This window comes from Marmota monax, unplaced genomic scaffold (genome assembly GCF_021218885.2).
Source record: "Marmota monax isolate L192 unplaced genomic scaffold, Marmota_monax_Labrador192_F-V1.1 WCK01_AAM20220418_F8-fsc00015, whole genome shotgun sequence".
Lineage (NCBI taxonomy): Eukaryota > Metazoa > Chordata > Mammalia > Rodentia > Sciuridae > Marmota > Marmota monax.
The window spans coordinates 20,081,875-20,109,259 of record NW_026692194.1 but is presented as its reverse complement, the minus strand read 5'-3'; the positions used below and the strand labels follow the sequence as shown (position 1 = coordinate 20,109,259).

Sequence of the window (27,385 nt, the reverse complement as noted above, 5' to 3'; positions counted from 1 at the left end):
GTATTTTATATTTTGAGACACGGTTCAACCAAGTTGCTGTGGCTGGTCTCAAAATTACAATCCTCCTGCCTTAGCTTTCTGACTCTGTCATGACTTACAGGTAGACATAGAATTCTAGATTGCAGTGCTTTCCCCTTCTCCTTCTGCTTGTTCTTTTCATCACTATAAAGATGTTATTCCATTAAATTCTAATTTGGATTGTTTTTGATGTCTGCAATTATTTCTCAATTCTCCAGTACATAAAGTGTATTTTTCTGCTTTAAATTTTGTCTATTTCTTACTGGGTTCCAGTGATTTGATTATGAAGTGTTTGTTTGATGTGGTTTACTTTTTTTTTTCCCCCCTGCTTTGGGTATAGTGAGCTTCTTGGATTTATAAGCTTATAATTTCATTAAATTTGAAATGTTTGGGGCTATTATGACTATAAACCATTGTTCCCAGTCCTTTGTTAGGACTCCACTTTTGTGTATAACGTCAAATCATTTGACATTGTTTCACAGGTCATTGAGGCTCTTTCTCTCCCCCCCCCTTTCTGTGTGTGTGTGTGTGTGTGTGTATTTCTCTCTGTGTGCCTTACTTTGGATGGTTTCATTGTCATGTCTTCAATTCAGATATTTCTACAATGCCCAAATTCCTGTTAAGCCCCACCAGTGAATTATTTATTTCATGTGTTGTATTTTTTAGCTCTTGGAAGTACCATTTGGTTCTTTTTGAATATCCTCTATTTCCCTCCTATGTTCATGTTTTCCTTTAAATCCTTTGCATATTAAGGTTCTTTTTATTTTCTTGTCTGCTATCTTCATTATCGCTGTCATTTCTGGGCTTCTTTCTGTCTACTGAGTTTCCCCCTGATTTTAGGTTAAATTCCCCAGTTATTTGCATGTCTGGTAGTTTTGAACATTCTGAATTTTATGTTGTTGAATGTCTGTATTTTGTTGTCCTTTAAAAAATGATGCCTTTGGTTTGGCTGGCACATAGTAGTGGGGATGAACTTCCTCTTTCTGAGGTTTATTTCTGAACTTTGTTGGGGACATCTTTGGAGTTAGCTCTATTCTAAGGCTAATTCAGTCCTTCTGCTTATGTGCAACATTTATGTGGTTTCTATTAAAAGGTCTTTTCACATTGACCAGTTGAAATTCAAATGTCTCTCAACTCTGTGAACCCAGGAGCCAAAGGATTCCCAGCTCCCCATGTAGTTCTTTGACTAGCCAGGTTGAGTTCCACTTTCTGCATATGCAACTTAGTACTCAGCAACTTAGCCCTTCTGCTATCATGTTCCCTCCTCTAGGCTATGCTGCCTAATGATCTTGCCAGCCAAGCAAGACCACTGTACTCTGCTTGGGTTCCTTCTCAGGGTGCTTCCATTCAGAAAGACTGCCCACAGGCGATGATATGGCTTGCCCCATTGGTTCCTTTCTTTTAGCAATCACAGTCCTGTTGAGCCATTTCTGAACATAATGATTTCATACATTGTGGGCAATTTTTAAGTTGTCTACATCAGGAAGATAAGTCCAGTATCAGTTACTTGGGTTTGGTAGAAGTGGAAATCTCTACTCTCTCTACAAGAAGAACATTCAATATAATGATTGGCTTCTCCAATCCCTTCTCAGGAGGCTGGGTGCAAGCAGCAGAGTTGTCTATGGCTGATTAAACAGAAAAGAAATCTTAAAAGGGTCATAGGTAGCTCACAGGACTGTGGGAGAGCTAGGGAAGCTGCTCAAGATAGGAATGGTGTCTAATCCATGACTCAGGAAGGGTTCTGATAAGAAAACCATTTCTGGTACCATTGCTATCACCAAATTCTAGACAATACATGTGTACAGTTGTCACTTCTGAATCAGAAACTCAATTATACCACATCTACCACTGCTACCTTCCCTGATGTGCCACTTCCTGTGTCAGGAACTGAATTGTGTACCCACCACTGAAGCTGCCCCTGCAGAGAGAATGCCTTATATTTAACCCCAGTGATACTAGCTCTTGAGCCTGTCAAGGAAATCAAGAATCTGAAATTTCCAGCTCTTATCCAAGCTACTCTTTTCTTCTCACAAAGCCTTGCAAAGTAGAAGATTCTCCTACTTGAAAGGTGGTTCTGATATTCAGTGGCCAAAACATCCATTGTGGAGGAATAGGCACAAGTGAGTCTTGGAACTGAAGTATAGGGTAAAATTGATATTTTAATTCCTAGAAGGGTGGCTGTGATATATTGGAGTTTATGGAAGGGGACCACCCCTTTAGATCACATATTTCACTCCAGCAACCTCTAGAATGTGTCCTTTCCTATAATTAGTTCAGCAATGGGTTGTGATGCGACCAGTCCTAAAGACTGGTATCCTGATCTTAGGTTGCCTCAGTAGACAGAAATGAAGATGGCAAACCATTTAAAGTTACTGGAGCCCAAATTCTCAGAGGCTGGAGCACATGTTTGAGTTTCTGGGAGGTAATTAACTGGGGAAAAAAAGAGTCTAGATACATTCCATCTGGAAATGAAAACCAAGTGAGGCAACCTTTTTTTTTAATATTTTATTAGTTTATTAGGACCTTTCTATATTTATATGTGGTGCTGAGAATTGATCCCAGTGCCTCACACTTGCTAGGCAAGGACTCTACCACTGAGCCACAATCCCAGCCCCAAAGTGAGGCAATCTTGTTGAATTTTTTTTCCCAATCATTCTGATCTTTAATGATCATTGAGCTTTAGGCAATTGCTGCAGTGTTTAAGATTACATGAATACCTTAACTCAAAACATTGTGCAATGTACATGAAATCTGAGTCTTAAGAGAGGAAAGATGAAGATGGGAGGCATTAGTGGGAAGGAAAAGAGAAAGACGTATGGCATATGGCATAATGCTATGAAGGAAATCCTAGAGAGCCATGGGGAGTGAAAAGGCTGTAGTTTGAAGATAAGGGGCATGTGTGGCAGAAAAGAAGCATCATGGACAAGTAACACAGCACCAGGGTAAAATGGTGATATTCATTTTATTTACTCATCAATAATCTCTAAGAAGGAGGGCCAGAGAGAGAAGAGGAGGTAGACTTAGAATGAGGGATTTGGAGACTGCATGGACTCCAGTACTGAAAAACTGGCTGATATCTGGAACAAACCATGGATTTGACATGGATCCTTCTTACCTTGACATCGGCTTCCTCCTCAGATCCTTTATTTCCATTGTAGCTAGGTGGGGGGAGATACATTGAAAGGTGGGCAACATCTAGGTATAATGGATATTGCTGGTTGCCTCCCCAGCATAGATGCCCCCCAGCACACACCTGTCACCCCGTTTGCAAGAACCATAGAATCTGGATAGGAATGAAATCTCATGCCTGGGTGGAAATGACTAATGGACCAAATCAGGACCAATTGTCACCATGATGAGTTTAGGGATGGACAGTACCCCTAGCCTAAGGCAACAGCCACCTGACTTTTTGCTGGCCACCATGATTGGTTTAGGGATGAACGAAGTTGATATGATCACAGAAAGTCCCAGGCTTTTGTTCAATAAGTGGGTCAAGAAACAGTCCTCCTGGAAGTGTGGTAATGAAGGTAGTAATGAAAACCCTCTCCACACTGTGATGAAACCCTATGAATTCTATCATTTAAATACAACTGAAACCCATGCTCTCCTCTTCCTGTTCATGGCCATGCTTGGTTCAGACTCACATGATCTCTCTCCGCATCACTCTCCTACTTTCCACATCTATACTTCAGTCCCAGAATGTTCTCAAATGACAGACACGAACTTGCTACTTTCCTACAAAAATTTTTGGTCCCTGATCAGTATAGAACAAGGCAAGCAGTATGAGCTTTGACGACAAATCATTTTGAAATAGCTGTGTAACTTTGGGCAAGATTTTTTCCTTTATTAATTTTTTTAAAGTTGTAGATGGACATAATACCTTTATTTCATTTATTTTTATGTGGTGCTAAGGATTGAACCCAGTGCCTCTCACTTGCTAGATGAGCACTCTACCACTGAGCCACAACCCTCGGTCATCTTTCCATCTTTACTTCTTTTTGTAATTTAGTTTCATTTTCTTGGCTATTTGGCTATTTCATGAATGGCCAACATCTTCCAGGGCCACATTATCCAGTTTAGTTGTAACAGAGAGGACACTCTTGTGAATCTCAAATTCAAAATGTTCAGGAAAGGGTTTTGCTTATCTCATCTTACATTAGTACTCTCCTAGGGCCAATCCACAGGTATCAGGGCAAGAAGTATAAGGAGCAGCTTCCATGTAAACCACACAATTACAGAGATGAAATCAGAAAGAACACTGAGCAGAAGCAAATGGTGGTGTTCCGGAGAGATAAACCAACAACTCCCCAGGACAGTGGCTGGGTGCAGAACAAGGCAATTTGCACTGCAAATTCTTGTCTCGTCCATCCATCACATCCTTGCTTTTGCGACCACTGCTTGCCTCAGTACTGCCTTCATCTCTTGCTATGCAGTGTCACCCCTCTGGGTAGATGCACACGCAATGGGCACAGAGTTTGACAAAGAGAAGTCACATCTGTAAAAAGAGAAAAATGCTCTTTATTGTAATGGACACAGCCTTGAGCCAGAGCTGTGGGCCAGATTTCCCCTTTAGTGGTGTCCTTTGTCCTAGCCTTCACTTTTGTACAGTGCACAGACTGTCCAACCAGAGGGGTCCTGCCTTCAGGAGGCTTTCATGTGGCTTTCAGAAGCCCCTAGACTGGCTGCATCATATGTCACACAGTTACATACAAATGGTTCCCATGCATCACTAACCCTGCCTTCTGTTCACCTTAGATGATTCACCATTACCAGGAGGTTGTATTTGCTTCTTGTCATGGAGCAGGACTGACTTACCCTCCAGGCATTTCCCCCTTTCTCCTATTAGCCTTTTAAACCCCAGACCAATGACACTGCTTCTACAAATCCTTTAGCACACCCAGGCTATGCACAACCACCTCCTCTGCATTTCCAGAAGCCTGTTCTTTATTCTCTACCACAGCACCAATCACATTATGTAGTAATTATCTGTTTGCTCATCAGTTCCTTTCCGCTCCCCCTCCAGTGACTGTGGCTTGCCAGCTCTTCGTCCCCTGTCCAGGAATAAAGTGTGGCTTCTAGTAGACCTCAATACACACTTGTTAAACGGAATACTGAATGAATCAATGACGAAGAGGAAGGAGGGAGTAGGGGGAAAAGAGAAGGAGAAGGCCACGTAGAAAAGTTCTCTGTTCTCACACAGACCTGTGTCTGTCTCAACACTTGCAGTTCAAACAAAAGGGAAAAAAGCAAGCAGAGATCCTATGAGATGCTTAGAAACAGAATTCCTTCCTGTTCCTCAAATCCCAACATTTGAGAACTGCCTTTGTTTTTTTATTTTGACCAATTGGGGCATCATCTTCTTTGCCCCTGGGAAAGCAAGTTTACTGCCCAGGGCTGTTTGGTCCTCCAGCTAAAGCAGTCAGGGCTGACATGGGGGCATTCCAAATCCACACCAAGATGGGATTGGTCCCAGAGTTCTAAGTATTCCTGGCAGACCATTTGGCATTACTGTGGGCCAAAGGAATGAGGTCACTGTCACCAGTGAAGTCACTACTGAATGATTCATCCCACATCAGTTCCCCATTTGGAGTGCACTGACATTCCCAGAGCTTTTCCCACAGCACCCAGAGCCCAGGGTCCCTGTGAAATGAGCTTATATTTATAGAACAGAAAACTGAGGCCCAAAGAAGGGAAGTGACATTCTCAAGGTAACACTGTTAACTCATGTGAGAGCTGGGACCAAATTCAGCTCTTCTGGCTCAGTGCCCTCCAGAAGTTCCTTAACTTCTTCTGGTAGATCCTCCTTCTAGTATACTAGCCCTCAAAATGCTGCCTGAGCAAATGGTACTGCAAACAAATAGTGAGACAAGCCCTCCTCTCTTTCCTTTTAAGAAAAAGTGGCAACACTTGAATTTGAGGCATTGTACTTTTCCTGTCGTCCAGTGCATACAAAGTATCTTCCAAACTCACAGCATTAAGGGCGGCATATACCTACTCTCAGATGCACTGGGTGGGATCTGGAGAGATGCTTAATATGGATCCACAAGAAATTTCCAATAACCCTTTATGTCTTCCTGGGAGATTGGACATAGAGATGCACATTTCCTAAATTGTGCATCAAGTCCTTGAATGCCAAGAGTAGCTGGAAGCCTTTGGATAACCACATCACCTCTCTTAGCAGTTTACTCACCTAAAACCTAAGGGCCATGGTCCAAATGACCTCCATGCTGCTTCTCAACACAGCATTTTCTAATGCTGTGAATCGATGAAAGGAAGCAATTTCCCTCAAGTCAGCAAGCTGGGGACAGGGGTGCGGTGCCGTGTCAGCGTGGAATGCACTCTTACCTCCACTTCCCAATGTTCAAAGCAGCAGTGTTGGCTGGAGAACCAGACCTGGCCAGACGGGTGTTTTCTTGCTATGCCAGACAGAGGGGCGGGGGATGCTGCTTGGATCACAGGCACGTGAGGGTATCACTTCTCAGACATCACAACAGAATCCCCTAGGAGGGACACTTAAGACCTAAAGGGGGCCTAGGAGAATGTCACCTCCAGGGGGAGCACAGGTACATTTGCGGCGACCGGAGTCCCTTTTCTGGCTGGTTGGGGGTGCTTCAACGGTTCGACACGCTGTCTCTCTCTTAGTCACCAGTTTTATAGAAAATGATTCAAGCTCGTGCTGTGAAAGGTGTGGGGGTGGTGGGGGAGACTAAGCAATAAACCAGGAGTCCCTGCCTTCCAGCTCAGGACCCCCACCCCCACTCCGGACGCCTTCTAAATTATTTTTTTTAATCCTCTTGGCCTTTCTTTCTCTTTGATTTCTAGTTCCCTTGTGCACTTAGAGGCCGATAGGATGGCTCTTGCCTTCCGGGTGGACTTTCAATATATATGTATAATTTTGCATGACTCTTGCGTCATCGTTGAAGTCGTCGTGCTTCCCTGAGCGGCCTCCTAGCCGTCTCCCGGCACCGGGTCCTGTGGACGCTTCCCGGCGTTGAGGGCACTTTAGCGAGGAGCCCTCGGTTCCTAGCCAGCGCTTCCCTCCGGCCCCCTCCCCCGCCTCGCCCTCCTCGCTCTCCTCCCGGGCTCCTCCTCCTCGCCGCTCCGCGCCGTCCTCGCGGGGAGTCAAGCTAGGGTGAGCGGCAGGCCCAGCGGCGGCCGCGGCGGCAGGGCGGGGGCGCGGGGCGGGCGGCCGCACTCGGGGGAGGCGCCGGGGCCCGCCCTCCTCCAGGGCCGAGCCGGGCGGGGGCCGGGGCGGCGCGGGGCGGCGCGGGGCGGGGAGAGCCGCCTGGCCCCTCCCCTCCCCTCCGCTGCCCTCCCCAAAGTTGCCGTCTCCCCCGGGGCCGGACAGTCTTATGATCCAGCGGATCCTCCTCGGGGAGAGGGCGCGGGCACCGAGCGGCGGGGGCAGAGGGCGGGCGCGGCGACCCGGGCCGGGCCGGGGATCCGGGCCACGACCGAGGCGGCGGCAGCGCCCCGGGCCCGCCGCCCCCTCCCCTCCAGTGAGGGGAGCTGCTGCATGGGGCCGGGGGGGCGGCCCTGCTGCGCCGAGCGGCGGCGACGGCGGCGGACCCCCCAGGCGGGCTGGGGCTGAGCCCGGGGCCGGGGCTGGGGCTCCGGGGGGACCATGCCCGGAGGCCGGCCGGCCGCAGCATGGCTCACGGGCCTGGCGCGCTGATGCTCAAGTGCGTGGTGGTCGGCGACGGGGCGGTGGGCAAGACGTGCCTGCTCATGAGCTATGCCAACGACGCCTTCCCGGAGGAGTACGTGCCCACCGTCTTCGACCACTACGCAGGTAAGACTCGGAACTGCTGACTAAGGGGCCGCTCCCCGGGCCGAGAACTTTAGAGCAACTTTGGCGGAGCCCCCTGGCTGCCTCCCCTGAGCGCACTCCCCACCCCTCCCCCGCCGCTCCCTCCACTAGGCAGACGGCCCCACCCCCGAGGCTGTGTGTCCGACCACCCATTGCTGCAGCTCGCACCCCTCTTTCTCGCCCCCTCTCCCGCCCTTGCTCCCCACACTTCCCAGTCCCCTCCGCGCCCTCCTTGACCTTCCCACAGCTGCCTCCCCTATTGCCCCAAGCCCCTGGGAGAATCGTTTGAGGGTTCCCGGTGAAACGTGTCTTTGGGACTTGGGAGCAGTGGCTGGATAACTGGGGGCCATATCACATCCCAACTCCTGCCACTTCACAGCGAGACTTGCCCAAAGGAGAAGGGGGTGACATCTCCCGGGAAATGCCCACATGCCACCAGCTGGGTTGGGAGAGGAGGGTTCTGGTGGGGAGGGAAACTGCCCCAGAGTCCAGGTCATTGTGAGCTTCTCTCCCCACCCCCACTTCTGTCCTTGCAGTCAGCGTTACCGTGGGGGGCAAGCAGTACCTCCTGGGACTCTATGACACGGCCGGACAGGTGAGTGTCTTGGCCTCTGGCCGACATCTCCTCCTTTCCCCGGATTCTCTGTGGCTCTGAAGGGCCTTTGGAAACTGAGGTGCATAGGTGGGAGGGTGTGTCCATCCGGATCAGGTTTTTTCTCAAGTCAGCACATTAGGAAAACAAACAAAAAACACAGAGACGGGGCCCGTGTGAACCCCTGGACTGTGAAAGTTTTTGCCTGTGTGGGTCCTTCTGTGTGGGTCCCAACTCCTGTTGCAAAGTGGCAGTGGCCAATGGTGAAGCGCCCTTATTTTTAGTTGCAGATGACCAGGTCTCCCCCTCACAGCCTCTGTCTGGTCCCTCATTGGTGAGTGGTCTGCCTGCCGGAGGAGCCTGATTGGTGGGAAATGGCATCATCTAACATGATGGGAAGGCATTTGGTCCTGGTTATGTTTATTACAACATCATTGCACTCTGGGACTCCAGTCCCTGAAAACGTAATTTGTGGTGTCACCAGAGGTCCACAGGGAAAAAGAAAAGAAACAACAACCATCCAGCCACTCCCTGGGGTGGGTGTGAGGGAGAAGGGTTAGGAGTTCAGTGTGAATCTTAGAGGAAAAGCTTTTTCCCCTCAGGAGGGCCAGGTGACTTTGTTTGGGTTTTCTTTGGAGAGATTACTGTACAGAAGGAAAATGCACACTTCTCCAGCTGCAGCCTCTGGCCAGTGATTGCAAATCAGAAGTGGCAAGACGTTGCTCCTAAAGGAGTAAGGCCTTCCCTCTCTCCCTTTCCCAGCTCCACCCTCTTCCCAGACCCTCTTTTGCTCTAAGGCACAGATGATTGTGTGATGAAGTTTTGCAGAATCCAGTTCTATGATTTGACCTGAAGACTCAAGCAGAAGTTTTCTGGTGTCAGGCTGACTTGAATTGGTGAGAGTATGTGAGCAGCTGAAAGGCTTAGAGATCTTTCAGGGTACAGTTTCCTTATCTGTAAAGTAAGGTTAAAAACAACAACAACACCATCCTCCCTGTAGATACTTTGTGCCATATGCCAACTGCTGAGCCCAGCACATACTTGGTACTCAGTAAAAGAAGTGCTGTTCTTTGTAGCTTGTCTAGATTTGGCTTTCAGAATTGTGGTACTCAGTTGGCTTCTGTGTTAGATTCTGAAAAATGACATGGGGGAGTACCTTAATGTGGTCTTGGCTTCTAAACTGTTAAGATAGAGGAATATCTGAAGATGGAGAACTGCTGGCAGTTCAAGGTGCCAGAGGTTACCCTCTTTTACTGGCCTAACTCCACATAACAGTTCTTGGCTTCCCAGGGCTCCTTTTAGTTGCCTACCTTGTAGTTGTTGCTCTTTCTACCTTTGTGGGAAGGTATGGAGGGCAAGAGGCAGAGCTCACTCAATCAAAGAAGACCAATTTTTAAGAAGTACAGTTAAGGGACTGGGGTTGTGGCGCAGTGGGCAGAGTGCTTGCCTAGCATGCATGAGGCACTGAGTTCGATCCCTGGCACCACATAAAAATAGACAAATAAAATAAAGGTATTATGTCCATCTACAACTAAAAAAATTTAAAAAAAAGAAGTACAGTTAATAAACAAAAGGTTGGCATGATTGGTTGAAAGAGAAATGTTTTAAAAAATTGTCTATAATTTTAACTTCTTTCACTACCTCCCCTTCTCTTTTCTCTTTTACCTGTCACTATGATCATTTTTTGACCATGTTTCCTATTCAGCTGAACATGTGTATATCAGATCTGTTCTGTGCACTCTCAGAGCCAACTGATATTTGCAGAGTGCCTTCTACATGTCACTCTGAGGCAACCACTTGAAAATATTACCTTATTTACTCCATGAGACAACCTCCCCTTCTGCAGATGGGGAAATGGGCTCAGAGAAGATGAGTTGCTTGCCTAAGGTCACATAGCTACTGTGAGGTGCTGCAGGGATTAAGATGTGTGTCTGAATCCACACCCATTTGAGGTGGTTATGCACACAGGAAGTCATGAGAAGTGCTGAGATGTGCCCCCCCACCCTGGTTGGTCAGATTGTATGCACAGAAATGATACCTGGAGTCTTTACAGCCGTTCTCAGAATGGGGGCTGTATGCCATCTTTACAGACCAGAAAACTTAAATCCAAACGAATACCCCAAATGAAGCCCACTCAGAGAACCAGGGATTCCCATATGTCAGAATTGCTATTTCCAGAAGAGGATTATAATATGTATACCAAGATCAACATAAGGCTTGTACAGTACCGTTTTTACTCAGTTGTGGGACACCTATTCTGTTGGCCCAAATGTATGTTAGGCCCCTTCGTGTTTCTCCTAGTGGCTAAGACTTTGTTTTTGGATCAAAGTTAGTGATACTTGATCTCTCTAACTAATAAGCAAATGATGAGACCAAGTGATAAGTGCCTTCTGTGCACCTAATATTATGCTAAGCATCTGGGGAATGCAAAAGGGTAAATTTAAGATAGGGATCTGATATTAGCATAGGTGGAAGTATCTGAATCACATGCCTGATCATATGTCTTATGTAGGAGATTTCTGTATTATACTTGATCATAAAGACCCCATGCCTCTATGAATCACTATCAGAAGAATCTTATATAATAATTATAAATAAATACATATACAAACATAGGCACACACATATATATATGTAGGAAATTTTAAGCCCAGTAGGCAGCAGAGGAAAGCCCATGGGATTTGAAACCACCAGTCATGTGATTCTAGCTGTTATTTACCTTCTTTGTAAGAGTAAACACGTGAATAGTGAGACTCTAAGCTTCAGAGCTGTAAGCTAACTTAAATTCTTTAATGTATGTAAAAGTAGTTGACACTGTTCTTCATGTACAATAGATGTATAAAAGATAGTACAAGAAATTATTGTGCTCTACTATGGGCAGTTTAATGGGGGGAAGGGGCCACAGGTTGAAGAGGACAGTGCATTATGCCTGGAGTTGATAGAAAGTCCACTAGCAGGCCAGTCTAGAATCTTTTCAGTGGAGGTATGGAGCCTCACCCCCGTTTATAGATGAGGAATGTCCAAGAGTTCTGTGTTGAATTTGAGAAGCAAGTGGCTTTAGTTGGCTTATTTTTCAGGGAGGTGAGATGGGATGAGGAGGAAGCTCAGAGCACTGGAAAGCAGTTGCTTTCTCTCCAAAATGTTGTTTATGCACATGGGCACTTGCTGGACCTGTTTAAATAACCGCAGCAGCACCTCCCCCAGGTTGGCCCCTGTCTTGGGCCTTCTCAGTGACTCCAATCAAGTTCAAAGCCACAACCCAATTTACATATTTGGAATCTACCAATCAAGGAATGATCAAAGTAAGGTGAACTTTTTTCTTCTAGAGAAGACTGCTTTTCATTTGACCTCTGCTGCTGTTGGTGGGGGGGGGGGGTGGGTCAGGGGAGAGAGAGAGAGAGAAAGAGAAAGAGAAAGAGATTGAGAAATATAGGCAGACAGACAAAGATAGAGTATGAAAGTGTGTTGGATATCAGCGCCCATCATTTGCTCTGCCTAGGGGCATACCTCATCGTCCCAACTTACTCACTAGCATCACTGCCAAAGGGAAGTCCTCCCTGCTCTTGGCTGAGCCCATGGGTGGTCCAAAAGCAGTGGAACATTTGGGCTGCCAAGCGTTTTGGAGTGAAAGTTAAGGGAAGCACCTTCCTCCTCACTGGGAGCCTCGCAGGGAAGTCTGGCTTTGGGCCAAGGTCTCCGTGGAGTTTCTCCTTTTTTGCCCAGTGTTTGGAACTTTGGCATGGGCTCTGCTCTATCCCCACTGTCTTCTCAGGGACTGAGAGGGGGGATTTTCCCTTCTGCCTCTGCCCTACTTGGAACAAGGGGGAAATGGGAAGAATTCCTTCTATCCAGACACGCCAGTGGGGAGCTGCTTGGCAGGCTGCTCTCCAGCTGGGCTCCAGGCTGATCTCTTAATCTTTGGCAGGAAGGTAGAACTTGATACCCCAAAGAGAGAAGGACTGAAGTCCAATTTATCCCAGGTCCCAGAATACCCTTACTTAGGAGGATGTGTGTTGGGCTGAGTGTGGGATCCCTAGAATTCCAGCTATAGCCACTGTCTCGATGTGTGGAATTCCATTTGTAAGCCTGTGCACAAGTTTTTTCTATGTCTCTTAATTTAAACACACAGATTCAGGGATGCATACATGAGAGCTATAAATATCCTTTACTCCAGTGTCCCCTGGGATAGCTTTTTCAATGACAGGGGAGATTTGTTTCACACATGACATAGCCCAGCAGCTGTGGCTGCCCTGCCAGCCCTCTGGGTGCCCAGGGAGGCACTTCCCCTAGAGAAAGGAATCTCCACTGAGGGACCCTCCTCCTGCATCTCCTGGGGCAGTACCCAAGGGCCCAGCATGATGAGAAAAGGGCAGGAGGAAGAATGAGGGTATTGCCACTCATCAGGTTCCTTTTCCCTTCAAGCCAAACATGCTCACAGTATCCTTCAGGTAGACTTTTTTCCTGTGGAGGAAACAGTACATGAGTGGGCTTATAAAACACCAGTCAGAGATGTGATTCTGAAAAAGGTATTCCTTTTTAGATAAGGCCTGCATGGAACACAGGTAGGACTTAGGAAATGCCTACTTGTGTCATCAGGCCCCAGGTGCCTGCAACCCCACATTGCATTCTTGAGGGACCCAGAGAGCAGAGTCTGGGAGGAGCCGCAGGGTTCGTTCCAGACATTAGCCACAACAGGTGAGATGCTGGTACTAAGCATCCTGGTTTCCCTTAGTAACCTACTGTAGATTTCTCATCGTGTATTTTGCTAACCTTTTTAGAAGCTATTAATATCTCCAGGCTGCACCACACGGGAATGCTAGTTTCCTCATTTCCTCGTTTCCTTGTCTGAGTTGGGAAGGTGGATGGCCTTTTTCAATTCCAAAGCCTTTGCTGATCAGAATGCTCTGTGTTCCCTCCTTGGAACTCTGATATCAGTTTGGAATGTACCATCCCAGACTGTGGACTGGCAGTCAGGGACCTTAAGGTTGGGGAAGTGGACCATCAGCACTGATGGGCTTCTGGTTGTTTCCCGGCTGTGTCCCATCCCCTTTGAGACCCTTTGATCTATTTGGCTTTTTCACTTCTATTATAGTTTTCCTGAGGTTTGTTGACATTTCCACTCTTTAAACCAAAGCTTCCTAACAGGTATACCAGGCATAAGGGGTACTGAGATGCTCTCCCAACAGCTCTGGAGCACCGAGAGAATAGAGAGCCTCAAAGGGGCAGAGTGTAGCTTGTCATTGTTGTGTGTGTCGTGGTGTGACAAAAATTAGTATTTATGTATTTATCTGGTGCTGGGGATCAAACCCACGGCTTTTGTGGGTTTTGTTGTGGAATTGGGGGTTTGGGAGATATGACCTTATGGTGTTAAAACAAAACAAAGTAACTCTCCGTGGGGGTATCAGTTTCCAGCAAGAACATGTGTGCTGACAGCAGTGGGTACTACTGAGTGACCTCAGACAGCAGAGGGTGCTGCAAAGGAGGAGGAAGGAGAGCAGTTACAAAGAAACCAAATGAAAGACCACACATGGCTTTTTAAAAAAACTAAAATTTATGACCATGGTAGGCTGAATTTCCTTTCGCTCTAGGGGCTTGGTTTTGCCCTAATTTGGCCTGCTTGGATGGGAGAGCAGCTTTCTTTACCCTCAGCAGTTTGCTGTTCCTCTTTAGTGCTGTGCACAGCTGCTCTGCATAGAGGCTTTAGGGTGGTGGCCCAGCCCTCCCTGCTCCCCAGTGGAGATCTCTTGGACTGCTTCCTGTCAGATTTTCCCCGGCTAGTTCATGCTCTCTCTGGCCTCCATGTGCCTTTCTCCATCACATCCCAGTGCCTAGCCTGGTCCCTGGTGTGTGTGAGGCCTGAAGTGAATATGTTTTAAAATGAATTCATTCTTATTCAGCTGTCAGCTCATTGTGCTGAAAGGCTACCCAGTAACTATGGGGATAGCTGTGAAATAATAGCAGCAGGCACAACCCTTTTCCTGAAAAAGGGTCCAAGGAGTACCAGGCAAGTAGATATGTGGCAAGCCACCAGTTTTATTCCTACACAGGGCTATTGGCTTTGAGGTCCCCAGGCTCAGGCTTTTGCATCTTTCTTGAGACCACTTGCTCGTGGTCTTCTGAGCAGGAGGCAGTCTGGCAATGGAAAGACTGAGTTTTGATTTCGCAGATGGAGTTTGACATTCCTTGTTGTAGCTGTGTCCATCGGTAACTAGCTCACCCCTGTGAGTCTGTTTGTCCTCTGTGTGATTTGGGGAGATAGTTTCTACCTTGCAGAGTAGCTATAAGGATTAGAGACTTTGTATATAGTTATGGTGTGCTGGCAACTGAGAGTGATGTCCTGGGCCAGCTGTGGAGGGAAGTTCTCCACATGACTTCAGTTCCATTGGTATCCATTCTGGTGCCTGTTCTGCATTCAACCTTCTGGGGGAAAAGTGTGATCAGACCAAAAGAAGGTCCACTGCATAACTGGGAATGTGCTTGTGAACCTGAGTGCTGCAGGGGCCTAGATGGGAAGAGACAGGTGGTAGAAAGGGCTGTTTGTCCCGCAGGGAGACGGGCAGGGAGGAAAGCACTAACTGCCAGTGTGAGCCCCCACATGGACTGCCTTTGTCCGGGGGTGGGGGGTCTTCCACTTCCCAGTGAAGGGCTTGACCTCTGGAAGCCAGTTTTCTTATCTGGAAAATAGGATTTCAATAGTACTTGTTTGCAGGGTTGTTGGACCAGAGCAGAGTTTCTCAGCTCCCAGAGGAGGAACTTCCTCAGCTCTCAGGGCAGCTGGCCAGGGCCTGGGGTGGCCAGGGGCTCAGTTGTTCCTTCTGGTTTGAGCAGTCTACCTCAGTTCTTCCCCATGGCCTCCTTCCCCCACCCTAAGTGTGCAGAATATGGTGTATGATACAGGCAGAGGGTGTGGGGAGCTCATATTCTGGATAGGGGGAGCAGTGTGGGGAAAGCAGTCACGGGGGTGTCCCCCATGTGTCTTGGCGGGCCTCAGATCCCTGCTATCAGTGTCAGTATGAGAGCTGAATTATGGAGTTTTTCACCCCGTGACTGACAACTTAGTAATTAGAGAGCGATTAATCTGGTGCTGCCTTGCTTTTTGATTTTAATAGAAGGAAAAGAAAGTTGGGGGGAGGAGGCCTTTATTGTTGTCACTGTTTCTTTTCATGTGGTTGGTGGGAGAAGTGAATCTGCTGCCTCCCCAGGTCCCCAGATTGCAGGTATACCCAGACTCAGGGTAGAGCTAGGGGCTTCAGAATGGCATTTTCAGAGTGCAGAGCATGCGCCATCTGGTACCTCCCTGGGGCCTTCACCTGCTCCATCACTAATGGAAATTACTGGTGTTTGTAGGTTCAGGGAGGTTCAAGTGACTTGTTCTAGGCCACACAACTGTCAAAGCCGAGATTCAAGGCAGGGCCTCAGACTCTAGGTCCTGGGTTCTTTATGTTAACCAAGCTGATTACACTAATCAGCTTGACCAGAGCAAACATTCCCTTATGTTGTTGAATATTTCATGCAAAAAGTACACTTGAACCACATAGCTTTTCTAGAGGGCTGGTGGAATGGTTTCTTTGGGTGGAATGCAAAGGGGCTGCTGCCAGAATGACTCCTAGAAACGCTGCTGCTCCCATGAACTTGAGGCTGTTCTGTCATTTTGCATAAACCCCTTAAAAGGGACATGCCTGGGGTGGCGCTTGTGCACATTGCTAATGAGTGTGTGGAGGAACCTTGGTGCCATTTGCTTGAAGGTGTGGTCTCATGTCCTATGTTGAACTGCACGTGAACTTTCCTGAGGCCAAGGAGGCAGTGCCCTTTCTGTCCCTTTGGGCTGTTCTATTCACTAGCCTTAACTGATGTAAGCATACTGTTTGGGAGCTGGCTGCAAATGATTAGGTGTCTTCTCTAGCATGGGGGCTACCCCAGGCTTTTCTCTTCTCTCTTTGAAAACTTTCTTATTTAGGAGAAACCTGCCTCTTCAAAAATGTTTGTCCCATTCACCTGAATATTCCCATAATATACCCAGAATCTTCCTCTGCTCTTATTGTTTGCCTCCTGGCCATCCCTGTCACCATCCTCTTGTCATGGGCTCCCAAGTCCTCTTACCTGGGCTGCTTCCGTGGTGCCTATCAAGACTGAATGAGAACATTCTTTCATTCAGCAAATATGCACTAAGCACCAAATCTGGGCTGGGACCTGTACTAGGGGCAGAGTTTACAAGGTGGATCGGGCACAGTTCTTGCCGAGCAGCTCACATTGTAGTAGGGGGAGGGGAGCTGGGGCCTCTTCATGAGGGCAAGAGGAGGCTGGGGTCTGCTCTTTTGGAGGGATGAACATCTAGTAAGAGCCAAGTAAGGGTTCTCCAGGTGGAGAGAGCATCAGATCGGATTCCCACATGTGCTGGCTGTTCAGCAAGGGTTTGAATGATTGCACTGGTTCTCAAAGTGTGATCATCCAGCCAATATGTATCTCCTGGGGAGTTGTTAGGCATCCAAATTCTTAGGCTCCACCCAGATCTCCTGAATCAAAAGCTCTAGGAAATGTCCTCCAGTTGATTCTGATACATAAATCTCAGAGGGACTAAGGCAATGTTTGTGTGTTTACATACCTTCCCTTACCAAGCCGCCTGCACCTCTACCCCAGCACACACACACACACCATCCTGAGAGAGCAGAAGAAGATACAAGAGTGCAGAAGATTTATTTATTTTTTAACCCTTTAACCTACCAGACACCCCCTCCCTGCCCCCACTTCCTCCTTCTTAGATCTTACACATTTGGGGCTCTCTTCATTTGTCGCAATGAATTGCATCCTTCAGCCAGTGGGGCTGCCTATCCAGCCCACTTCTGGAGATGGGCCAGGGCACTGTCAAGAGAAAGCAGCAAGATTTCCTGAGGCTTCCTTGGCTCCATCAGAGTGCCATCTGGCTTAGGGATGTGCACACATTAGGCTCTGCAGGTATTCCTTAATGAGGCCTAAATGCCAAACCTTTTTCATTAAGAGACCAGACATACACTCTGGATATGGTGGCTGAAGCTGACACCCTGACTGTGATCAGATCCTGTGCCCAAGCAGGATGGTAGCTTGGTTTGTGCTGAATTAGTTCCAAAGCATCAGATGGGCCATGGCATTCCCATGCAGGTCCCAAGGAATGGGTGGAGGACGAGGAAGGGCTTTGTTACACCAATACCTTGGCAGTGACTGCTTCTTCAGTGATTGACGGATGCATTCTGTGCCATTCTCCTCCCCTTCCTCTGTTCTCCTGACCCTTTCCTTTAAAATGCTCCCTTTCTTCCTTCTTTCTTTCCTTCCTTCTTTTCTTATTTTCCCTCCTTTTCTTTCCTTTTCTCTCTTTCTCCTCTTCCAGTCTAGAGAAACCATCCTCTTTCAAATGTCATGATGGTTGGGATTATAAATGAGTTGGCTCAATGTAGACTCTCTCCAAGAGGCATTTAATTCTGACCATCCCACTCAATTAAAATTCCATTACTCTAGTTTAATTTTCCAAGGGCTTTGCTCCCCAGCCAGCCAGGTCAGGACTCACACTTATTAACCGGAAGGTGTTTCTAACAGCCTCCTTGGCCCCAGAAGATGGCGATAGAACTGGTTGTGAGGAGGGGACAGAGGTGGGAGGCAGAATTTCTGCTTCCTCTGACTGTCTTCGTTGTCCAACAGGCAGGAGCTTCAGATCTTCAACCAGCTTTCATCCAGAAAGTGAGAAGATCATTCTGAGGCTCAGGGACCCATGGCTTTCTCCCCTCTAGAGGTCGATTCCTTTTGTGAATTTCAACTATGTCAATTGTGTCTGTGCTCCAATCTGGGAGCTGGTTTTATTGGTGCATAGATCTGTACTTTCTGAGGATGAGAACCCCTGAGGGCAGAGTGCAGGTGGCACATTGCACTTGGCATGGGTTTTGGAGCCTTGGTGGGAACTAGGTGAATTTTGGCAAGATTATTATGGAAAAAACTTTCACCTAACTTTATCACTTCTTTAAGTGACTTTCTTATCAGCTCATTGGAAAGGGGGTTCTGACCTGTCTAGACATTATTGAAGAGCTTTAAAATCAAGTTATAGGGGAGGTTTTAATGCGTTGTTCATTTGAGTGCAATGGGACCTACTGTGGGGCTGTTTTGCAGAAAGCTATCTGGTCCATTTGTATGAAATACTGGTGGTGAGTATGTGCTGTGCCAGGAGCTCTAGCCCTGCAGGAATCTGTTTCTGTATTTTATGTCAGGTGTGCCTCCAGAGTGTCCTGTCACTGTGACAAGTGGGGAGGAGGGGAGGTGGAAGGTGCTGAATTGCTGGACTGTGCCTTGCCAGGGAGGGAGACCTGTGTGTCTCCTGTGATCCAGATGGGCACATGAAAGCATCAGCAGCTAGGAAGTGCCCCTATGAAGACAACGATTAGACAGGGGTATTCCTGGTAGATCAGGTTGTTGATGTGTACATTTCCTCTTCCTTCCTTTTTAAAATTAAGATACAATTTATAGAGCATTTTCATTACCCCCCAAAGAAACCCCATACCCACTAGTAGTCACTCCCCATTTTCCCTTTGCCCATCTCCTGGCAACCACTAATCTGCTCTCTGTTTCTATGGATTTGCCTATTCTGGACATTTCATGTAAGTGGAATCAAGCAATATTTGCTCTTTTGTGTCTGGCTTCTTTCATTCTGCATAATGTTTTCAAGGTTCATCTGTGCTGTGGAGGGTATCAATATTTCTGAATTTTCCTTCTGATTCCTTGTGTCAATCTACGCCCCACCCTCCCCGTCCCCCCGCCTTGATACTGGGAATTGAACCCAGTGCTTAACCACTGAGCTCCATACCCAGCCCTTTTTATTTTCTGTTTTGAGACAGAGTCTCACTAAGTTGCTTAAGTCCTTGCTAAGTTGCTGAGGCTGGCCTTGAACTTGTGATACTCCTGCTTCAGCCTCCCCAGTCACTGGAATTACAGGCATGCACCACCATATGTGGTGTGTCAGTCTTTCTTCCATAGTCATTCTACCAGCGTCATTCTACCAGCAGATCTGGGAATCATGGTTGGGGTTAAGACTGAAAGCAAAGTTCTGCTGTCATGAGCCTTGGGATCTCCCCTCTTCCTCTCCAATATTCTTGTTCCCTCTGTGCCTGTGTTCATAGTCTCTCCCCCATCCACACCCTAATTCATCAACTTAACAAGAATCTGTTAAACACAGGTGAGGCAAGGATCACAAAAATCCATCCTCTAGGGTTTATTCCCTGTAGGAATGGTTTATAGAGTCCATTGGGAAGAGAAAATGTGTATAGCTGACCAAAATGCAAGTAAAAAATGGGGCATGTTATAATGATAACATGTGAGAAATGTTATAAAGGTGCCCAACTGCCTGCCTACTTGGCCGGGTACTACCCGATACTCAGGGTCTCCATAGGGCCACCTTGATTCTGAAATGGTTTTATTGGAGCATTATTGGATCATTAGATACATGGGTCTGATTTATGTTATTTCATAAGAGATTAAAGTATAAATGAGGTTGCCAAAGGGTATGTGGCCCTGGTGGAAATATGGACAAAAGACGTTAAATAGTAGCTCACAGAAGAAGAAAAGCAAATGGCCAATGTAGACACACTCTGCAAAGATATGCAAATAAAACCTTTTTTTCCCCTATCAAGTTATACAAGATGGGAAAAATTAATACCCAGGAGACAGGAAAGTGGATACTGTACACTGTTGTAGGTAGTAAAAACTGACACGACCAGTTTGAAGGTTAATTTAGAAACGGCTCTTGAATTTGCAGTGGTCCATTTCTATAAATTTGTGCCAAGAAAACATTCAGAGTACAAAAAGATTTACATAAAATTGTGTTTTTCACAGTGTTATTAATAATAGTGATAAATTTTAAACACATTGATGCATAGTAAAAAGGGAATTGTTAAATCATAGAATGATGTGTTTTAGAATAATAACAGCCATTGAAAACTGTGCTTTCAACAAATATTTGAAGGAATATAAAAGGCTAATGATGTGTTAAGTGTGAAAAAGCATGAATCAGAACTATATATAACATGATTACAACTTTGAAGAATAGGTACATGTATAATAGGCAGGGAATAAATTGGGACAAAATAGTCAAAATGTTAAAGTTGTTGACTCCAAGCGGTGATATGAAATAATTCTAGAAATTTACTTCTTTCTACTTCATTCTGGTTTTCCTCCAACTAAAAAAAAAAAAAAAAAAGTCATTGTACTTTTTTTTTTTTTTTAATTTTTTTTTATTGGTTGTTCAAAACATTATAAAGCTCTTCACATATCATATTTCATACATTAGATTCAAGTTGGTTATGAACTCCCAATTTTACCCCAAATACAGATTGCAGAATCACATCGGTTACACATCCACATTTTTACATAATGCCCTATTAGTAACTGTTGTATTCTGCTACCTTTCCTATCCTCTACCATCCCCCCTCCCTCCCCTCCCATCTTCTCTCTCTGCCCCATCCACTGTAATTCATATCTCTCCTTGTTTATTTTCCCATTCCCCTCACAACCTCTTATATGTAATTTTGTATAACAATGAGGGTCTCCCTCCATTACCATGCAATTTCCCTTTTCTCTCCCTTTCCATCCCACCTCATGTATCTGTTTAATGTTAATCTTTTCTTCCTGCTCTTCCTCCCTGCTCTGTTCTTAGTTGCTCTCATTATATCAAAGAAGACATTTGGTATTTGTTTTTTAGGGATTGGCTAGCTTCACTAAGCATAATCTGCTCTAGTGCCATCCATTTCCCTGCAAATTCTATGATTTTGTCATTTTTTAGTGCTGTGTAATACTCCATGGTGTATAAATGCCACATTTTTTTTATCCATTCATCTATTGAAGGGCATCTGGGTTGGTTCCACAGTCTAGCAATTGTGAATTGTGCTGCTATGAACATCGATGTAGCAGTGTCCCTGTAGCATGCTCTTTTAAGGTCTTCAGGGAAAAGTCCAAGAAGGGCAATAGCTGGGTCAAATGGTGGTTCCATTCCCAGCTTTCCCAGGAGTCTCCATACTGTTTTCCAGATTGGCTGCACCAGTTTGCAGTCCCACCAGCAATGTACAAGAGTACCCTTTTCCCCACATCCTCTCCAGCACTTGTTGTTGTTTGTCTTCATAATGGCTGCCAATCTTACTGGAGTGAGATGGTATCTTAGGGTGGTTTTGATTTGCATTTCTCTGACTGCTAGAGATGGTGAGCATTTTTTCATGTACTTGTTGATTGATTGTATGTCCTCCTCTGAGAAGTGTCTGTTCAGGTCTTTGGCCCATTTGTTGATTGGGTTATTTGTTTTCTTATTGTTTAATTTTTTGAGTTCTTTGTATACTCTGGATATTAGGGCTCTATCTGAAGTGTGAGGAGTAAAAATTTGTTCCCATGATGTAGGCTCCCTATTTACCTCTTTTATTGTTTCTCTTGCTGAGAGAAAACTTTTCAGTTTAAGTAAGTCCCATTTGTTGATTTTTGTTATCAACTTTTGTGCTATGGGTGTCCTATTAAGGAATTTGGAGCCCGACCCTACAATATGTAGATCGGAGCCAACTTTTTCTTCTATCAGACGCAGAGTCTCTGATTTGATATCTAGCTCCTTGATCCACTTTGAGTTAACTTTTGTGCATGGCGAGAGGAGGGGATTCAGTTTCATTTTGTTGCATATGGATTTCCAGTTTTCCCAGCACCATTTGTTGAAGATGCTATCCTCCCTCCATTGCATGCTTTTAGCTCCTTTATCAAATATAAGATAGTTGTAGCTTTGTGGATTATGAAAGTTATAATGCAGTTAATTTAAAGAATTAGCAGTTCTGTTAGGTCCTATGTGAAGACACAAAAGATCTCTCTCTACTCCCCCTACTGAAAAGAAGTGACCCACTCCCCTCAGACATCCACTTTTGACTCTTGTTTATTTTGGTAACAGACACCCTGTGTTGACTCCACACCCTGCACCAAGGATGAGGCTTTGGCTTTCTTTCACTGGTCCCTACACTTCCCATCCACCCAGTTCCAGTAGCTGCATCGTATTTTCAGGCTGACTGATGGTCGATTTTATATATATTTATTTTAAATATCTTTATTTTATTTTTATGTGGTGCTGAAGATCGAACCTAATGCCTTACATGTGCTAGGCGAGCACTCTACCACTGAGCCACAACCCCAGCCACCGCCCCCCATCTGATTCTTGATTTGTCTCAAGAACCTCTTTTTCTTCTCTGAAAACTCTTAGGATCTGCTATCTCATCCTAAAATTTCACAACCTGGACTTTAGGGTGAGGTCTAGCTGGCTATTGTGCCCCTTGCAATCTGGAAATTCATGGTTCTGAGAAATTTTCTTGGTTCATTTCTTTGGTTTCTTTACTTCCTGTTACTTCACTTCTATTACCCAGATTTAGAGGCTGGAGTTCCTGGTATGGTCCTCTAATTTTCTTACATTTTCGTGTACTCTGTCTCTTTTTATTCTATTTGGGGGAGATTTCCTCAGTTTTGTTATCTCCACCTTAATATTTTTTTTAATGTGATTCTATTTTTAATGTACGAGAGGTTTTCCTGTTCTCTGGATCTCTCCCCCCACCACCCCCTTTCTATTTGGCTTGTTTTTTTGATGGACTATCTTCTGTGATTTCTCTGAGTATTTTGATAGTTCTTTCAGATTTCTGTAAGTTCTAGGATATTGTTATAATTGTTCTGTTTTCTTAGCTATTATCTTAAACTCTTAGTATCTAATTTATAAATTAAATTTTATTATGTATATATAGGAAAAACATAGAATATGTAGGGTTAAGTATTATACATAACCTCAGGTATCTTCTGGAATTTTGGAATGTATCCCTTGCAGATAAGGGAGGACTACTGTGTAAGTATGGAATGACTAAATCTAATTAAAGTCTTTTTTCAACTAAGTCCAATGTCTATGTTTCTTCAAGGATGGTCAGGGTAGATATGTTTTGGTCTTTTGAATGGACCTTGTTTTCTTGTTTCTTTGTTTTGTGATTCTTTCAAAGTTTTCATCTCCCTGTATAGTCTCTCATTTTTATTTCTGCCTTTTATGAAGGTTGATTTGACATTTCCACATGTTTATGAAAGATAACGTCATCATGTGAGAAGTGATATATGAGTGGGATGGTTGATTTTGGTCCTCCCTGTAGATCAGGGTTTCTCAACTCATCATTGTTGATGTGGGATGGATTATTCTTCATTATCGGGAGCTGCCTTGCGCGCTGTAGGATGTTTCTTAGCATCTACAGACATTTTCAAATATACCTGTGGGGCCATATCACCTCACACCTCCTCCACTATTGTATTATGATATGTCTAAACCTGTTAATTGGGCGAACCTGTAAGGTCAGTACGTGTAGATCTTACCTCTTGGGGTGATCATATTCCCCAGAAAATCATCTTATATTCTTCTGCCTCAGGGGTTTACGCGAGGCTGGCAGTGTTCAGGATAGGTAGAAGAAGCAGGATGGGGAATCTCAGTTTTCCTGCCTTGTGTGTTCAGTATGTTCAACTGGACCTTGTATCCTGCCATCTGGGTAGCCTTTGTTCTGCCCCTTTCAGAGAATAAATATCCTCTGCTTTTCACCAGGATTGGGGAGTTTATCACAATAGAAAATGGGATCTGGGGTTAAACTGCTTCATAAGTAGACTTTGAGTCTACCCTTGCTTTGTGACTCTGCCTTTGTTCCATATCCAGGACATGCTGCTCCAGTTCCCCTACCTTCAGAGCCTGTTATGCAGAATGAGCTACTACTTAACTTGCCCTCATTGTTGGCTTGGGCATGGCTCCCTAGGTTTACTAAGTCAGTTCATTCATTCTTTTGTCCTCTAGCTTCTACATTTTTCTTGCTGTTTTCTCCTTTGCTGTTTGTTTTGTCCTTGTGGCTTTATGCTTAAAAAAAATTACTGTACGTGTTATAGGATTTTGGAGGGATCAGAGATAAATGTTTCTATTCAGTCAGCTGGGATTTAACTGAAGTCTTCCCCACTTTATATTATTAGAAACATAAATACAAAGAACATAGTTATAATGGTGGCTCTTCTGTTTAGTGCCTGCCTCGAGATATTTGGAAAAATGAATTTGTAAGAAGCTTGCTGAGCTTTCAGGCTTTGGAGCAAAACAAGTTGGATGTCATGGAGGGGGTTTGTTTCCTTTGGGGCCTGGCAATTCATGATGGCCTTTTTCTTCCTATATTCTGGTGACTGGGAACTCTGTCCACTAATCTTACCATTGGGCAAAGCTGTATGGACGCCAGTATTCTAGTTATCCTGTGCTAGATTCTGTGTAGGGTCTGTATGGACAATGACCTTTCAGTCAACATATTTTTCAGACCGGCCAAAACAGGTTACAGCTTTCTTTGGTTGCATTTCAGTCACTTTGATTAGATTTGGGTGTTTTCTTATGTCTCAGTCTCCTTAATATGACCCACACTATGGATGTGGGTCATAACTATATGGCTTGATTTTTATTAATGTAATTCTCAAAATGCAGTCTTGTCTCAAATGGTTAGGTATCTTCTTATACACTGCCCCTCAGGACATGTTGACTGTACCTGCAGTGCAAGGACACTGACTGGGAGGCAGGAAAGAACACGTTCTGCTTTGGTGTGAGGGCAGGTCTGGACAGTTTCCAAGGTGAAGAAATGGCATGGGTGTATGGGTTTGGGGCGGGGAGGAGCAAGTATTCTGGGCTAAGAGGCATAAAAGAGATGCACAGGAGAGGTTGGGGGGAGCAGCCTGTGTCCGTTTCGATAACAGAGTGGGTGGTATCAGGGAAGCTGTTGAAGCTAAGGTTGGCAAAGAAGCTTGATGCCAGCTGTGACTGGCCTGGAACACTTGGCTGAAGAGTATGCTTTCTGAAGGGCGCAGTTGGGAGCTAGTGACATCTCTCTGAAGATTGGTGCCATGAGGGGAGGTAACAGAGAGGCACATCTGGTGGTTTCTCTGTTTAGCCTTTTCTAGTCCTCAAGAGTTCTGTGGCACATAGCACCTTTATCTTGTGTCATTAATCTGAGCTTGCATTTGAGGACTTCTTGGACCTGTTTATCCTATTTAATAATAACATGACCTATGAGATTGGTAGTATCATCTACCGATCCTTGCCTTTTTTTCTTTTTTGATAGGTTTAAAAAAAAAAAGCAGGCTCAGAGACACTGCAAAGACTTGCACAAGGTCACATATGTGGCCCTTGAGAGTCAACATGAGGTCTCAGACCAGGCCTTCAACTCCAGATTTGCATCCCCCTATTTAGTGACTTCCCCTTGCTGCCTGGATCTCACCAGATTCCTTAAATAAGCCAGTGACTCTTAAAGAGAGCCACTGTTTCATTTTCCAAGAGGCACAGAACCCAGGCTCCAATGATGGACTACAGGCTTCCATAGACTTGCTTAGTGGGTAAGTCAGGGAGTGGCTCAGAGCCGGCGCTAACAGGCTGCTGTGCAATTTGGCCAGGCCACAGGCCTCAATCTCAAACTTGAATCCACCCCTGTGGGTGCAGCTGCTCCAGGGACTGTTTCACCACCACTTCACCTAGTGCCTGGGCTCAGCTGCTGCTCTCACTGCCCTGAGGGAGGATGGAGGCAGGGATTACTGCACCTGTCCTGTTGCCAATGCCAAGGGTTTTATGGGACAGCACACAAGGGAACAGGCTTGAACCGCTGCACATATGAAAGTAAAGTTTGTCTGGTGCTTTTCCAGTCAAGTATTATCATTCCTGGTTTCCTCATCATCTGAGCGTTGCTTCCCTTTGATTTCGCTTCGCAGGCTCCTGGTTTGCTGTGGTCAGTGCAACATGCTTCCCTAGCCAGGTCTTTAGAGTAGACGATCAGCTCCTGGATTGCCTGAATTTGAAAGACAGAGGGTACTTGGGTTAATGAGTATCCTTTCAGCCACTGAAAATGACTGTGACTGTGTGCAGCAGGAGACAGGGAGGACCTGTGGCCACACCATAGCCTGTGTGCACCTTGACTTTTCACTTTTCTGTGAAGTTCTTCACTATCATGTTCTGAGCACATTTTTGAGGTATTTTGGTTTTGCTGTTTTCTAGCTAGCCATGTAAATGTGCATTTATTTAAACTAGCAAAACTTCTAGGTGTGTTTTTCTCAAAGTCAATGTCATTCTCAGTTCTCATTTTCTGCCTATTTATTCCTCTGTCCCATATCTGGAACGGAATGGAGAAGGAACACACCTGGGCAGGTGTGGCTATCAATTAACAGCTATCACATGGGCTAAGTGCCTTTCATGCCTCAGTTCAGTTACTCTTCCCAGTAGCTTAAGGGGAGGATCCATCAGTAGTCCATTTGATAGATGATAGGAACAGGAAAGGCTTGCTAGAGGCCACATAGCAAGTAAGGCTGACTCAGATTCACAAGGTCCATGCCTGGGATCTATGCTATGCTGCCTGGTTAAAGGTGAGAGTTAGGAGACCTGCCAACAGCTCCACTTTTTTTTTTTTGAGAGAGAGAGAGAGAATTTTAATATTTATGTTTTAGTTCTCGGCAGACACAACATCTTTGTCTGTATGTGGTGCTGAGGATCGAACCCAGGCCACATGCATGCCAGGCAAGCGCGCTACCGCTTGAGCCACATCCCCAGCCCCAACAGCTCCACTTCTGCACAGCTGACCATGTGACAAGTGTTGAGCCTTCTTGAGATTCGATTTCCTCATCAGTAAAGTGGAAGCCTTCTTGAGATTCAGTTTCCTCATCAGTAAAGTGGAAGCCATCCTATCTCCTGGGCTAATACTGAGGGCCCAGTAAGATAGTTGGGGTTCATGTGAAAGCAGAAAGCACGTAGTCTCCTAGGGCTGTGAAGTTGAATAGGCTATAGTAGTGTGATGGGGTTTCTTGTTCCAGGGCTGCAGGAGCTCTGCGGGGAACTACTATAGTACAGAAAGGCCAGAACTGGAGAGAGAGAGATGAAGGAAGTAATTCAGAATGGGCAGGGGGAGGGGAGGAGATCA

The 27,385-nt window shown here is 45.6% G+C and overlaps 1 protein-coding gene and 1 long non-coding RNA gene across 2 annotated transcripts in view; one reads left to right on the top strand and one right to left on the bottom strand.

Annotated features, from left to right (window-relative positions):
- Positions 1-2,964: 2,964 nt before the first annotated feature.
- On the bottom strand, positions 2,965-7,120 carry LOC124080052 (uncharacterized). Its single transcript, XR_006847566.1, has 2 exons — positions 6,364-7,120; positions 2,965-4,513 (listed from the first exon to the last, which is right to left on the bottom strand). It is a non-coding gene; the product is annotated as an uncharacterized LOC124080052 (long non-coding RNA).
- A 440-nt stretch (positions 7,121-7,560) lies between these two features.
- Positions 7,561-27,385, top strand: part of Rhoq (ras homolog family member Q) — a 37,120-nt gene continuing 17,295 nt past the window's right edge. Inside the window, exons 1-2 of the mRNA XM_046424857.2 lie at positions 7,561-7,810; positions 8,365-8,423. Of these exons, the coding sequence (XP_046280813.1) occupies positions 7,669-7,810; positions 8,365-8,423 (201 nt within the window). The 5' untranslated portion in view covers positions 7,561-7,668. The remainder of the gene's footprint in view (positions 7,811-8,364; positions 8,424-27,385) is intronic.